Source organism: Mus caroli, chromosome 1 (assembly GCF_900094665.2).
Source record: "Mus caroli chromosome 1, CAROLI_EIJ_v1.1, whole genome shotgun sequence".
Taxonomy (NCBI): Eukaryota; Metazoa; Chordata; class Mammalia; order Rodentia; family Muridae; genus Mus; species Mus caroli.
This window is the reverse complement of record NC_034570.1, coordinates 54,651,940-54,667,698: the sequence shown is the minus strand read 5'-3', so window position 1 is coordinate 54,667,698 and position 15,759 is coordinate 54,651,940. Positions and strand designations below refer to the sequence as shown.

Genomic DNA, 15,759 nt, shown 5'->3' with positions numbered 1-15,759 from the left:
GTAAAAACTGGGCATGATGCACAATGATACAGGTCTGTACCCCAGTGCAGAGGGGCAGTGACTGGTGGATCCTGGAGGTTTGGTAGCCAGCCACCATTGCCAAATCAGTGAGCTCCAAGTTTAGTCCCTGTCTCAGCAAATATGATGGGACATTATTGAGGAAGATGTTGGACATCAGCCTGTGACTACATAGGCATACACAAACATGTCACACACGCAAGGTCATTAATCACTTTGAAGATTAAATACAGAATGTTTTACAACTCAAAGGCTGACATCTTTGAGGGGAAAGAGTTGCAGAGAAGTGAGGAATTAATGGGTGGCTAGGAAGTGGCCTAGCTGCCAAGTATGGATTGAGGAACTTTGGCAGTACAGAGAAACAAGAGGCAAGAGGCAGGTTAGCCAGACGAGTTGAACATTCTTGCCCCTTCCTTACCCTGGTTGGTTGACCTGTTTCAATGTCAGACATACTGAAGGAGGAATGAGACATGCTTAGCTTCTTATAAACATGAGAGGGTGGGTGGGAAAATATGAATTTAATACAGAATACACTTTGCTGGTTGAGATTCTTTGTAAGGGAAGAGGGAAAAGATAAAGGCAGAAGCTTGAGGTGCTGGGGACGTAGCACTGGTTTTGGGGGATAGTTAACATATTGGTAGGAGGCAGACACAGACTATGGCCAGTGTGGCCCAGGGCAAGTAAAGGCTCATGAGCATACACTGCTTCTGGACAGCATGGCTGCAAAGGTCTTCTGACAGCTGGATTGTCTAGAAGGGAAATAAGGCTATTCTTAAATTGTTAAGGATTAAGCAGATCATCTGGTTCTTCATTTTCTTTCTAATTTTTGTGTGAAAGAATAAATGGTAAAAATTTTTCTATTTTTTCCGTTGCTGTTTCTGTCATTTGAGTGATCCATTTCTCTTTGTGCATGAGTAGGAGACCTGCTCTTTTCACCTCCATTATCTATCATTTTTTTCCTCCCTCCGTTTTCACAGCATGCTATCTCTCTGAGCTGTCCCAGTAAGCAGGCCAAGCACCACTCTGACTTCACAGAAGAGCAGGCTGAGCTGACACCTGTAAGTTCTGTAAGCATATCTGGGGCTGTTTAAATCAACAAAGAAAAATAGATTCATTAGAATTCCAAATGATGATGTCTGATCATATAATTCCATCAGCTTTCCTTTTGTTTAAAAAATGTAGTTATTTAAAAAGACTTGTGGTGGCGCACGCCTTTAATCCCAGCACTCGGGAGGCAGAGGCAGGCGGAATTATGAGTTTGAGGCCAGCCTGGTCTACAAAGTGAGTTCCAGGACAGCCCGGGCTATATAGAGAAACCCTGTCTCAAAAAAACAAAAACAAAAAGACTTGTAAATTAAAAAAAAAAAAATCCTACGTCAAAATTAACCAGACCCAAAGTCTACACAACTCAAAGACTTTCCGTACAGTGAGAATGGGCATTTGGAATGGAAGCTGTGGAGCTTCACATTAGATTCTACACTTTCACTATTGAATACAGTTTATGTCCTTACCCACCACCAAAAAACAAAGCAGAACAACCCATGACAGCCACAACTAGAAAGACAACTTAGCTTCATATGCTCCTTCATAATTCACTACCTGCGTTCAGACCTTCCTTAGCCCGTCAAACTTAGCACTTTGTCTTCTTTCCTTCATGTTGTACTGTAACTAGTGTACATTTGTTTAGATATATATTTTTTATTGGCTGGAATCTGTATATGAGAGTGAACATATGATTATTTTTCTTTCTGATTTATTTGACCTCAATATTATGCATTCTAAGGCCATCCATTTTCCTGTGGAATATTTTATGATAGCAAATATACATATTGCTACCCCTCAGTAGGAATAAAAGATAAGACAGTCTGTAGGAAAATTCACAGGAAATTATTATTACACAGGAAAGGAATCTTCACAAAGGAAGATTTTAAAGCACTACTGCAAGTACTGCATGATTTCCATCATGGCTGTATTAATTTACACTACTCCCATTAACTCTTGACATCCCCTCCACCACTGCTGTCACATTTGTTGACAGGCATTTTGATTAGCGTGAAGTGGTATCTCAAAGCACATCCATCCATCTATCTATCTGTCTATCTATCTATCTGGTTTTTTTGAGATAGAATTTCTCCGTGTAGCTCAGGAACTCACTCTGCAGACCAGGCTGGCCTTGAACTCACACAGATCTGCCTGCCTCTGCCTAGTAAATGTTGGAATTAAAGGCATGCATTACCACCACTTGGCTTCACAGTAGATTTGATTTGCATTTCCCTGATTGGGTTTTGGATTTTTTTCCCCAGTTAAGTTACCCATTTGTTGATTGGCAGGGTTTTTCCCCTCATGGTGCTCAATATCTGTAATTCTTTGTAAGTTCTGGCTGTCAGTGCCTTGCTGAAGTGTAGCTGGGGAAGATTTTCCCCCCATTGCGTGGGCTGTCTGTTAACTCTGCTGATTGAGTTCTTTGCTATGGAGGAACTTTTTATTGTTGAGCAGTCCCATCTGTTGATACTTGGGGTTAGTTAGTTTCTGTATGGTTGGTGTTCTTTTGAAAAGTTCTTGCCTACCCCATATTTTGAAGGCTATCACCTGTGTTTTCTTCTAAAAGTTTCAGTGTTTCAGGTTTTAAATTAAGCTCTTTGATCCATTTTGGATGATTTTTTTTTTACAAGATGAAAAATATAAACAAAATATTCTGTAGGTAGAAATAGAATTTTTCTAGCACTGTTTGTTGAATTTTTCAAATAAAAATTAAACCAGTTTTTAAAGAAAATGATCAAATCCTGATAGTCACCTTATAATACAGTGCTTTTGAATGTTAACACTCAAGGTAGACTACCTGATATAAAAGGGTTTTTTTTTTTTTTTGTCTTTTTTTTTTCTTTTAAGAACCACTTTAAAATTCTGAATCTAAGGGCCTTCATCAGCTTCTGTAAGCACTAAGAGATTTAGCTATTCTTCAGGGTGGGACCATAAGGTGCATTGTTTCTTCTGCACTGGTACTTAACTAAATACCTAGTTTCTTCAAAAATGTATTCTCTGGCTAGTGGTCATTCTTTTTTACCATGCAGTAGCTCTCAATTCTTTTCATCCTCTTAAAAATAACGAATACTGTATAACACTATCTTTACTACTACCAACAAAATTCATAGTTACCATAATCTCCTCCATCCCTGCAATGTAAAAGGATATAATGCCTTAACATTTAGGATAAAAAAAAAAGCAAACCTAAATAATTTATATAAAAATATGTAATGTGTAAAGAATGCAAGATAGTAGTGAAAATCCATCTGTTCTTAAGCTAGAGTTCTCATAGAAGTGATCAGTAGTTTGATTGTTAAAAAACACAAAAAAAGAAAGTAGAAAATGAATGGTCCCCAGAATTCTAGTGTGCTGGGATGGTAACAGACACGACATGTTTGTGTATGGTGGAAGAAAACTGGGAGGTAGCCTTAACTGGAATAGTGAGATGGTGTGCTAAGACAGGGACAATGGAAACTACAGAAGACCTTGAGTTCTTCCTGCCTTAGCAAAACTGAGTGCTTGGATTATAAACATTCCCCATCATCTGACTTGAGATAAGTTTCTAGCTGTAGTTATGGTCTTTTGCAGTTTTAAATGAGATGGTATAGTAAGAAATTATTTTTGATATTTGATTTTTATAAACATACATTTCTCAGTCTGTACTAATGAAGTTCAGTGAAATTCCTGTATTTTGTATTTTAACTAATACAGCATTTAGTTCTTAATTTTGTTCAAAGGAATTTCAGATCTCAGTGTAACTGACACTGCCAGTTGTGATACTGGAGGCTCTTACTTCAAGCTCGAGTTCCATTAGTAATAGTTTTCACTATTATAAACAGTTCTTCATAAGTTTTACACAAAAAACCTATGGCCGGGTTGGGCCAACATGAGCAGCATGGGTAAGAGGAGGTGAATATAAGCAAAGTACTGTGTTTATATGCACAAATGTCATCAAACCCATTATGTTTGATATTGTGAAACAATAAAACTATAGAATTTTCTCAATCTATTTTATAAGACAAAATGTTCCAAAATCCATTGAAAATTTATATTATACAAAATTATTTTGTGTTTTCATATAAAGTATACAAGATTTTTCATCCATAATTTTCCATGGGAGGACATAAATGTCCCATGGGATGGATCTGTACTTTCTGATGTTGTACTGTGCTTTAAGACAGCTGGCATTTCAAACTATCTTCTCAATAAATACTGTTAACCCCTCCTCTTATCTTTATTGTGAATGCTCAAAATACCCTCCCCATTTTTCTGAGATACCAAGTTAGAGGCAGTACTCACTACCTCTGAGAATCACTTATCTCAAATACCTGCTTTTTTTTTTTTCATTTCCTCTACCCATCCCACCCTTTTCAGCCTCCAACCCATCCTCCAGGACGGTACGTGTTTGCAGGAATACTTCACTGAACTCATAATTTTGGCACGGGTGCTCTCCTGCTCCTCCCTCCCGTGCCGCCTGGCACAGCTGATTGTCGTTGTCAGTGGACAATACAGAAAGATATTAGGGAGTTAAAGGCCAGGCAGCTCAGAGAGAACAAGGGCTGAGTTTCTTGTTCTTAGACACGGCAGCAATATGTGACTGCCTTTTTTACTCCAGGGCCTGGTGTAGCTCCAGGCTTGAAGTTAGAGTAAAGAATGGCTGAACTGAGAGAGAAAAAGCATAGATGGAAGAGAAAATGAAAACATACAAGCTGTGAGTTTTTGTTTATTTTTACTGTAATGCATTTGTGTCGGCATGTGTAACACAGTGCGCATATGGAGTTCAGAGGACAGTTTTGTGAAGTTGGGTCTTTCCTTCCACCTTACATGGGGTCTTGGGGATCACACTCATGTTCTCAGGCTCTCCAGAGCAAGTGCTGTGCCATCTCGCTCACCAGAGTGTGTTTTGGTTAACTAGCAGCATGTGCCAGGACACCTTGGCTGCTAACGGCACACTTCATTTCTCCCTTTACATCTTCCTCCAGCGAGAGGCTTGATCCCTCTTCCTTCTGAAATTGAGTTAAGGAACATTGTGTAGCTTGCTGATACTAAAGAGGGAAATGGGTAATGTAAGTCTTTGTTTAAAAGAGAACTCATTTCAGCTCTGGTTTCTAGGTGCTTTGCCTCCCCTAAAAGGCCCTGACATTCTGCTTTTCTAGATTTTTCTATTGTTCAGTAAAACTTTCAACCCAAATAATCATAATACTTTCAGAATATTGCCTCCATTAGCAAAGTACAGTTCAGTAGTATTTTCATAAGTCATTTTTCATTATTTATAGAAATAACTAAAACTCATTATGATGCTTAATGTATTTCTGGATCAGGTCTCCCTGCCCCCAAAATCCAAAATATGTCTTTTTTTTAATTATTTTATGTGTATGAAAATTTTGTCTGCATGTATGTCTGTGCACTACATGCATGCCTGGTGCCTGTGGAGGCTGAAAGAAGTCATCAGTTCCCCTAGGACTGGAGTTACAGGCAGTTGTGAGCTGGAAATCAAACCTGGGTCGTCTGGAAGAGCGCCCAGTGCTCTTAAACACTGAGCCACTCCAAACGCAGACACCATTGCATACGCCAGCAAGATTTTGCTGAAAGGACCCAGATATAGCTGTCTCTTGTGAGACTATGCCAGTGCCTGGCAAACACAGAAGTGGATGCTCACAGTCAGCTATTGGATGGATCACAGGGCCCCCAATGGAGGAGCTAGAGAAAGTACCCAAGGAGCTAAAGGGNNCTGCAACCCTATNGGTGGAACAACAATATGAACTAACCAGTACCCCCAGAGCATGTNTCTCTAGCTGCATATGTAGCCGAAGATGGCCTAGTTGGCCATCAGATTTGGGAGGAGAGGCCCCCTTGGTCTTGCAAACTTTATATGCCTCAGTACGGGGTAACGCCAGGGCCAAGAAGTGGGAAGGGAGTGTGAGGGGGAGGGTATGGGGGACTTTTGGGATAGCATTTGAAATGTAAAATAAGAAAATACCGGGGTTAGCGAGATGGCTCAGTGTTTAAGAGCGCTGGCTGCTCTTCTGAAGGTCCAGAGTTCAAATCTCAGCAACCACATGGTGGCTCACAACCATCCGTAATGAAATCTGATGCCCTCTTCCAGTGTCTGAAAACAGCTACAGTGTACTTACATATAATAAATAAAAAAAGAAAAGAAAAAAAAAAAAAGAAAATACCTAATTTAAAAAAAAAAAAAAACACTGAGCCATCTCTCTCCTCCCCTTGTTTTTAAAAACAAAACAAAACAAAAACAAAACATCATTAAATGGGCAAGGAGAGCATGCACGTGCCACCACAGTTTAAAGACGTGAAAGGACAATTACTTAGGGGAATTGATTGTCTCCTTTCAGGATAGTTTGAGGTAGGGTCTCTCTTACTGTTTCTACCATGCTGTCTGTCTGTGTGTTCCAGTCAGTTCTCCTGTCCATGGAAATCTTGCCATGGGAGTGCTGGGCTTATAGATGGGCACCACCACATCTAACCTTGTACAAGGATTTTGGGGATTAAACTCATGTTCATGTGTATTCAGCAAGCACTTTCACCTGCTGAGCCATCTGGTCCCCTGGATCTGTTTCTTAAGCAACCACCAAAATATTTTCTGAAACCCAGGTGCTAAGATGATAACTGATTACTACATTAAGTACATTTTGTAAGCTTTGTTTAAGCTTATGTTAAAATTCATGTCTGGAATTATATTTCATAGCTTTCCTGGATGGTGTGAAGCAAACTAATTTATTTCTTCCTTCCTTCCTTCCTTCCTTCCTTCCTTCCTTCCTTCCTTCCTTTCTTTCTTTCTTCCCTTTTTTTTTTCTTTTTGTCCCCCTGCCCCCGCCCCCGACAGGATTTCTCTGTGTACCATTGGCTGTCCTAGACTTAACTCTGTAGACCAGGCTGGTCTTGAACGCTGAGATACACCTGCCTCCCCCTCCTGAGTGTCGGGATTAAAGGTGTATGGCACTAAGACCCAGGGAATATTTCATTTCTTAAAACTTGAACTGCAAGGCCAGCAAGACAGCACAGTGGCTAAAGGCACGTGTCACCAAGCTCAGTGACCTGAGTGTGGCCCCCAGTGCTTACATGATGAAAAGAGAGACCTGACTTAAAAACAAGTTACCTTTTGACTTCTACACTGTAGAATGTGTATGCCAACACACATACACACAAGCCATAGAGGCACCAGTTGTTTTGTTTTGTTTTTTTTTAAACTTGAAATGTGGTTAGATTGAATATATAGATTCCATTATTTGGAGCCCTTTCTGGAAAAATAACTCGTAAGATAAATTGTGATACGTTTTTAAGAAGGTTTTTTTCTTGGAAAAATGGCTCAGGGGATAAAAAAAAACCACTTCTTGTGTAGATGTGAGGGCTAGAGTTTGGATCCCCAGGACCCAGGTAAATGCCAAGTGGGCATGGCAGGCCGCCTGCAATCCCAGCCACTACAGACAGAGACAGGATTGCAGTGAAAGCTAGCTAAATAGACTAGTCAAATCAGTACACGGTGGAGAATAATTGAGAAAGGCATGAACATCAACTTCTGGCCTGCACAGGCAGACACATGTAATCACCACACACCCGTATGCCCACATGTAGAGATACAGGCACATACCACACACAGATTACTTTTTTCAAATTCATGCTGTGTCTTACATATTTATGTAAAATATTTTTTCTCACATGTAATGACAAAATAATGAGTGAATGACATCAGCAAAAGTAATAGTTAAGGGGTGTGGGGGGCTGGAGAGATGACTCAGCAGTTAAGAGCACTGACTGCTCTTCCAGGGGGTCCTGGTTCAGTTCCCAGCAACCACATGGTGGATTATAACCATCTGTAATGGGATCTGACACACTCTTCTGGTGTGTTTGAAGACAGTTATAATTGTAAATAAAAGAAATAAATCTTTTTTTTTAAAGTAATAGCTAATACTTTTAAATTTTGTTTTCTAGTCTTTCTACTTCTGTGTGCTCTCTGGTAAGGGCCAAGCAGTAACCTTAAACTAAATTTGAGTTTCCAGAAACTTCTGCCTACCTACTGTTTTATGGATAAAATAACTGGTCTTTATCTTTGACTGTCGCATAAAGAAAAATGAGGGCCTAGGAATAACTTTCTCAGTTCTTAATGTTTGACCTTTTTAGTGAAGATCGTGAGGAACCCCCCTCCCCCCCAACACACACCATTAGGTTTCTTTTTGTTGTTTGGAGAGAATGGATGAGGGACTGGTTATATAGGTTCATCCTGAACTAAAACTAACTTTAGCAATACAAAGAAGTATCATATAACAGATTCAAAACACTGTGGCTTTGTGCTAAGTTTGTGTCTTTATAACAGTAACTCCAGTCTTTAATATGCTGTATCATCTATACGGAATTTTTGAAAGTATCTACCGATCTTGTACCTATTCACCGGACTTTATTCCCAAAAAACCTTGTCAAAGTAATGTTAGATTTATAAAATACACCATTAAGGGATACTTTCTGATACAATACCTTCCATTCACCATTCATTGCTTTGAATGGTGAAAGTAATTACGTGTATTAAACACTAATTCAAATCTGTTAAGGGATAGGCAAGTTCAGATGTTACACATGTCAAAATAGTTGTAGTTTAAGGCTTAAATAATATAATACGCTGATGTACGCTTGCATTACAGTGTGCTATTTAAGTTATCCAGAGCCTTGAGAGGTAGGTGAGTTCCGTTTGCAGTACGCACCCCAGGTGGCTCACACCTGCCTGCAGCTCCAGCTCCACACGCTCACGCAGACACACACATTCACATCATCTAAAGTAAAATGGGGATTTTTTAAGTTATTAAGAAGGTATAATTGGTAGTTAAGGGCTACATTATGTGCATCGTTGCTACGGAGAGATATTAATTGAATACATTTAAATCACTTCGGGGGCAAAAAGTCACTGTTTATTTTCTGTGAAAGTCCTTCCCTTTGTAACACTGTGCTGTAATGAAAGGATTAATAAAATTTTACTGGGAACAAAATATCAGGAAAAATACATATGGGTGTTTTTCCTCTTGGTGTGGCTTTCATTGAATTGATGAAAAATGGTTGCCTTTTTTTTTTTACAATGTTTGTTCTAAACAGACTATACTGCTTAAATCTCTGTAAATCTTACAGATTCTTAATAGGAAGAACTACATGTATTCATTGGCCTTTGACACAATTTGATTTGTGCTTTCTGCACAGCACTCTTGACCGCTGGCTTGCAAGCCAGACTAGACTAGCTCCATGATCTTTCCTGCGTTACTCAGAGCAGCTATCAGCAAGTTACCTGGAACATATCTGTGGGCAGAGGTGGGGCTTTACCTCTCACCTCCTTTTCAGTTGTTGGTGTTCGTTTGGTTTTTTAAAATATTTTATTCTTGATGGACATATTCCACTCAGTTAAAAAAAATAGATGTGAAATTAATGATAGAGTCATTCTCGCTCTGTCTGTTTTATTTTAAAACATAAAGCCTGCACTGACTTCTCTCATTGCCTTTTCTGTTTCTCTCTCTTCCTGCACAAGCTCTCCTATCTGGACAGGGAGACCTCCCTTCTTCTGAGAGACATTGCAGGAAAACCTTCCCATTTGCTGACCAAGGTGATGCCTCTGTTTTCCACATGCATGCAACTGTGTACTGCCTGGTAGACAGAACGTAAGCTCTGCTTGTGCGTGCCTTCTTTGTCCCCCTTTCTTAGAGTAGACCTTTGTCTTTAATACAGGGTGTTGTTTCTCTTGTGAAGTAACTGTCTTCTTAATCTAACAACTGCTAATATCCAGTCAGAGCCAAAAGTGTCCAGGAATTTTCACTGATCGTAACTTCTGCAGATGCCTCGTACTCCAAGTGTGTTGCACTTCTTCTAGCTTAATTTTCCATTGCATTTCAAAGCCTAACATCATTGCTTTAATTTAACTTTTGCTATTAATGGTTTTATGCTATGAGTTACTTTTGCAAGCTTTACAGTCCTTGCTCACATTATTACCTCTGGTTTAATTACAACATTTACTTGCATAGACAGAACTTTTATTTATATTAACTTAGTCTTACTGGAAGAGAAGATCACAATTTGAATTTCTCAGTTTTTTACCCTCAATTTAATTCAGTTCAGCTGGATTTTGCTGGGATACTATTTTATAACTTAAAATCTTTTACCAATTCTCATTAACTAGGTAACAATAATCAGAGAGCTGAATGGCTATTTTCTTAATCATTATCTTATTTAAATAGCACAGTGTTAAATTCAAAAATGCCAGACTTGCTTATAGTTTCTGAAGAACAAACAATTTAGAAGCTATGTATGTTATTATATCTGAGAGGGTTTTTCCTTTCATTATTCATAGCATAACTTTAGGTGATAAGCTAACTGACTAAAATAAAAACTCCAAGAAGCAGCTCAAACAAAAAGATGCCTTGACAGTGAGCAGTGAGACCACTTCTTCCCCAATCTCTTTTCTAGATCAGCTCCAGAGTCAGAGAGAAGCCTTAGGTCAGGATCGCAAGGAATCTATGCAGGTTTTGGCCGAATACTTTCTAGCCTGAGAGACAACCTCATAGCTTAACTATGCACTGTTCTAGAAGAGAATGCAAGCTCTTGTCATGTCCACTGTCATCTATCCTTGCTCCCTTCAGTTCCAGGTAGTTGGTAGCTGCTAGGGTTTCCTGAATATTATTAGCATCTTCCTTACTAACACTTCAGTCCTGAGAGATACCTCACCCATCTTCTCCCTGAGGCCCCACAGTGTAGACACATTTTCTTTTTCTACTTAGGGTACTGCCATTCTCCCAGTGACAGGTTGAGCATTCTGATCACTTGTCACTTAGTGTCTCAAACCTGTCATGAGCCTGTTGTGATCCTCAGAGTTTACTAGGTTTATCCATCCGTTCCATTCCCATTGCCTCATCATCGAACAGTTTCAGCGCTCACCCAACCCACCACTACAGCTGTCTCTGACTTTGCCCCACATCTGTTTTCTACACTGTTCCCAGATTGAATTTACATTTTACCACTTCTCTTGCCTGTTTGTCTGATAATCTCTATTGACCCTTGTACTGTGAATTGAACTAATTAGTATACAATGCTATAAACTGGACATATTCCTTACTCTTAGGAAACACACAGTCTCTTATGTTGATAAAATAGCCAGGCATTATGGTACACACCTGTAATCTTGAAAAAGGCAAATGAATCATTTCATCTCAGCTATACAATGAAATTGAGGGAAGCCTGGAACTATAGGAGATCCTGTCCTCAAAAATTACATACACACACACACACTCAGAGATGTATCTGTATATACAAACATGTAAAAATACCCAAGGTATATTAAGTGCTATGAAGGAAACGGTAGAGAATACTGTAGATGGAACGGCACCATGGAAGAGGTAGGTGGCAGATGTTCCTAAGCAACTCAGACCAGAGCTCCTCAGATGAACCTTACGTTGACTGTTGTCAGAGCCCTCTCTACCAAAGCATCTGGCTCTGTGAACTATGTGTCCTTTCACTCTCTGGTGCTGGGTATTGAACTCAGAACATTTCATATACCTAACATATTCTCTGTCAGTGAGCTGTACCTTTTAGTCCCAAGTATGTGTACCTCTGACATACCAACCTGTCAGTCTGACTGGCTTTCTACTCTAAAGCTTGGTATCCCAGTTCCCAACCTCCAGATGTCTGCCAATGTTTAAGAACAATGCTAGGGGTCTGTAGAGATACCTCAGCTGTTAAGAGCACTGACTGCTTCTCCAGAGGACTCAGGTTCAAATCCCAGCACCCACAAGAGAGCTCACAACTCTCTTAACTCCAACATGCATGCAGGCAAAACACCAATGCACATAAAATTAAAAAACAAAACAAAACAAAAGCATGCTAGTTGTAACCATCGCTTTCTTTGCTTCAGAAAAGAGGCTTCTACATTATGTCCTTAACAAACAGTTTTATTATTGGTACCATAAAAGCTAAGACTATAAACTATTAAGGACAATAGAAATAGGTTATGGTAGAATGAATGCATAGTCAAGCACTTAATAAATATGTGTATGATCTTAAGAAGACAGTAATTTTTGTGAGTTTTAGTTGGTACAGTGGATCTAATTATATAAGCCTTTTATTTTTGTAGAAATTAGCTATCATATATAGCTGGTTCAGCAAGCTTTAGATATTTAATGTTCTCTTAATGAGAGTTTAATATAATTTCATGATTTCTTAAGAGACATAGTTAGCTATAATTCTTCTGATTCTAGGCTGCATTATACAGTATAGCCTCCAATAAATATTAAATTATCACTTCAAGTTCTCTTTGAGTTAATTTGTTACTTTTGAATTTTTGTAGTCTATGAAATGATTCCAGAGAAACTGCAAACCACTCTTTAGCACCTTTGTTTCATTGTTTGTCCTGAGAATTTCTCAATTGCAGCCATTCTCTCCCCATCCCTCAGCCACTGGAACTGTGAGTGCTGACATTCTGATGTTTATACACCAGAGAACGTGGTTACCCAGCATTGGTTTTCATTTAATCATAAGATCTTTACCTAGTTTTTGTCCTTTGTGCAAATTTGAGGAGGGTTGGCATTTGATGGTTATTGATAGCCACACAGGAGTTTTTCCAGTAGAAAATGGGTTGTCTTTTGCTCTTTTAAGAGAAAAGGAAGAAGAGAGAGTTGTTTTTATGTAAGTGAGGTGTCTCTTACTATGTTTGGGATAGTTGTGAGACAACACGAAGAAAGGGCTAGTGTACAAACAGAAGAGGCAGAAGACCAAAGGGTTGAACTGTCAGCAGAAAACAGGATGAAGGAAGCTTTGTCCTTTGCATTAGTGAGTGTATGTTAGCACTGCCTTGATGAATTAGCTACTGGAAGTCTTCCATATATCGTCCACATACGTCCACACAGATTTAGTGATCTGTCTCCTTACTGCACAACACAAAGAATGTAAGATGTAAAAGAAAGTAAGGTATGGCTTAACTAGAAAATGCAAATAGAACTCACAGAAGAGGAGCATGGCACCACAGGAACCATGGGTCATGCAGTCTGATTATTTTTATTTACAGTTTGGTTTCCAGTAGTGAGACTCAGATCTCACTGTAGCCAGATTTGTTTCTTCAAAAGGTTTCTAAAAAGATCATCTTGCATTAAACTAGAGAAGAATAAACTAAAACTTACCTATCTTAGATTGAAACAGCTGGTTCTGAAGTTTGACACTAACTTCCCTAGACCAGTTTATACCAGTTTATAGGGCCCGAGATAGTCCAGTAGTAGTTACTTGCTTATTATATGCAAGGTCCTGAAAACAATTTTAAAAATGAAATTATATTGACCAATTTTTATAGATAAAATAAAGGCTGAACTTGAATTTATTAGGAGAGCTTTACCTGTTTTGTATTTTTAAAATGACTCCTTCTTGATGTATACGTAGTATAATTGATTAAATGTATGCTAATTGGTTACCCAGTTCGCTTCTTGTTCAGTATTTCTGTATGTGGAGTAGAAGCTGATCATGAGCTTAAGCTAACCCTGTGATGGAATTTGACAAACAGTAGTATCCTAAAGTAAACTGGCAGTGTAAAAGCACTATTACTGTATTTGTAACTAATCAAAGTACAGTTGTTTGCATATATATACATACACACACACACATATTCATTCTTAGGGCAATTTTGTTTATCATCCACTGTACTATGACAAGCAGTAGTTTCACTGCCCTGAAAGGCCTCTGCAGTCTGCCTAACAATGCCTTACTTCCTTCTTAACCCCTGACAACCACTGATCCTTTTTACTGCCCTTCCAGAGCATAGTATAGTTGCAATTAATTATATAATATGAAACTTTTATAGATTGAATTCTTTTACTTATTAATACATGGGCCCACTGTGCCCATTTGTTGCTTAATAGCTCATTTCTTTTTAGTGCTGAATAATATTTAATTGCCAGGATGCACCGTAATTTATCTATTCACTTACTAGAGGAAATCTTTGTTGCTTCCAAGTTTGGGTGATTCTGAATAAATCATCTATAAGCATCCATGTGCAGGTTTTTGTAGACAGAAGATTGCAGCAGCTGATTTGAGTGAGCTCCTAAAAGCATGACTACCAGACCATGTGGCAGTGGTACATAGAATTCTGTGAGAATCAGCCAAATTGTCTTCCAAAGTGGATGAACTTTTTTTGCATTTTTTTCACTAACAGTGAGCAACAGTTCTACATTGGCACCAGCATTTGTTGCTGGTGTGTTGGATTTGAGGCATCGTAAATGTATAGGATCTTGTTCATTTAACTTGCATTTTCTGGGTGATAAGGACTATTGACCATCTTTTCATGTTTTCCTGAAGAGATAGCTCAGTGGTTAAGAGTTGCTGCAGTTCCAGACGACCCAGGTTCTATTCCCAGTACTCACATAGTGACTTACAATCATTTGTAATTCCAGTTCCAAGGAACCCAGTATCCTCTGAACACTGCAGGCACCACACACATGCGGTGCATGTACAGATATGCAGGCCAAATATATGTACACATAAGATAAAATAATGGCAAATGTATTTCTAAATATTTTACTTTTAGAAGTTCAAGTTTATTTTTCAAATATATAAAGCATTGATTCCAATGCTTTCTCCCCAATAGACTTTAAATCTACTTTTCAGAGATATAAAAAAAAAATGTGTAAGAGAATAGATTGGTAAATTTTCTTTCTTTGTAGCAGTTATTCATTCCAATATAAGTATGTGGCAATGGTGAATGCTGTCTAATGATTTTTTATGAAGTCAGTTCCTAGATTATTTAAAGTATTTCAAGTTCCTCTATAGAGCTTTACTATATTCACCAAAATTATATATTATGTTTGATTTACTTAATAATGATCTTGTTTCTCAGTTCTAGAAGACTCCAATCTAGAAAGTTTTAATAATACTAGTTTCTTATAACCTTTTTTCAAAAGATAAATCTTACAGTAAAGTGTAATCTACATATTTTATGGTGCTATTTATTTGTTTAAAGGAAAGAACTGGGTCTTTTAGTCAGAGGAATATATCTATAGTAGCACAAGAACTAAGTATTAATCCTCTTCATTATTAAAATAAAGTTCTTTGTTCTTTGACTATTGGGTTTACAGATAGTGTTTCCAGGCCTTGGTCAGTTGGTTAATTCAGTGGCTCCATTCATTGAAAGGGATCCAATTTCTGGCACATAAGCTCCCCTGGCCCCTGTTTCTTTAGTCCATGGGACAGTAACTTAAGCTTGCAAGGAAAGAAAGCATAGTAGGAAATGGAAAAAGAAGAAAGCTATCAGAATTTTGGTGAGTAGGGGGGAAAAAAAAATCAGTAAATGAATTTAATTTATCCTTTTTCCCTACCCTGGAAGTGTTAGCTTTTTATGAAGACTAACACATGGACTGTGGCATTTCAAGCACAATCCAGAGAGAATAAGATATGGCGGATATAATTAGGTTTTCCTTTGCTTTTGTTTTTTAAAGGAACAGCATTAAAAGATTATAGAAGGTGGCAATTATATAGACATTTTAATGTTTTGTACTCAGAAACAGAAAATAATTCTTTATAAACAGAAGTTTATTTACATGCTTTTTTTTAATTGGAAATTACAGCTACACTGTTTATTATGGCCTATTTCTGGAATGTACCAGTAAGTACTAGTGTTGAATACTGTATACTATTAGAAAATGAACAATGCTTTTAGTTCTTTATAAGTTTTATTATAGTTTATAATCTTAGGTT

The 15,759-nt window shown here is 38.2% G+C and overlaps 1 protein-coding gene across 8 annotated transcripts in view; it reads left to right on the top strand.

Moving 5' to 3' along the window:
• The window catches only part of Raph1 (Ras association (RalGDS/AF-6) and pleckstrin homology domains 1), an 80,788-nt gene that overhangs the window by 43,836 nt on the left and 21,193 nt on the right, over window positions 1–15,759 (top strand). For 5 of the 8 annotated variants that reach the window (XR_003837169.1, XR_003837168.1, XM_029479579.1 and 2 more), the window contains exons 5-6: window positions 996–1,076; window positions 9,566–9,640. The exons of 1 other annotated variant lie outside the window; for it this stretch is intronic. Coding sequence is in view for 5 of the 7 variants with exons in the window: in XM_029479579.1 (XP_029335439.1) it covers window positions 996–1,076; window positions 9,566–9,640 (156 nt within the window). In the remaining 2 variants the exon portion in view is untranslated. The remainder of the gene's footprint in view (window positions 1–995; window positions 1,077–9,565; window positions 9,641–15,759) is intronic. 2 more of the 8 variants (XM_029479577.1, XM_029479575.1) reach the window with 2 other exon arrangements.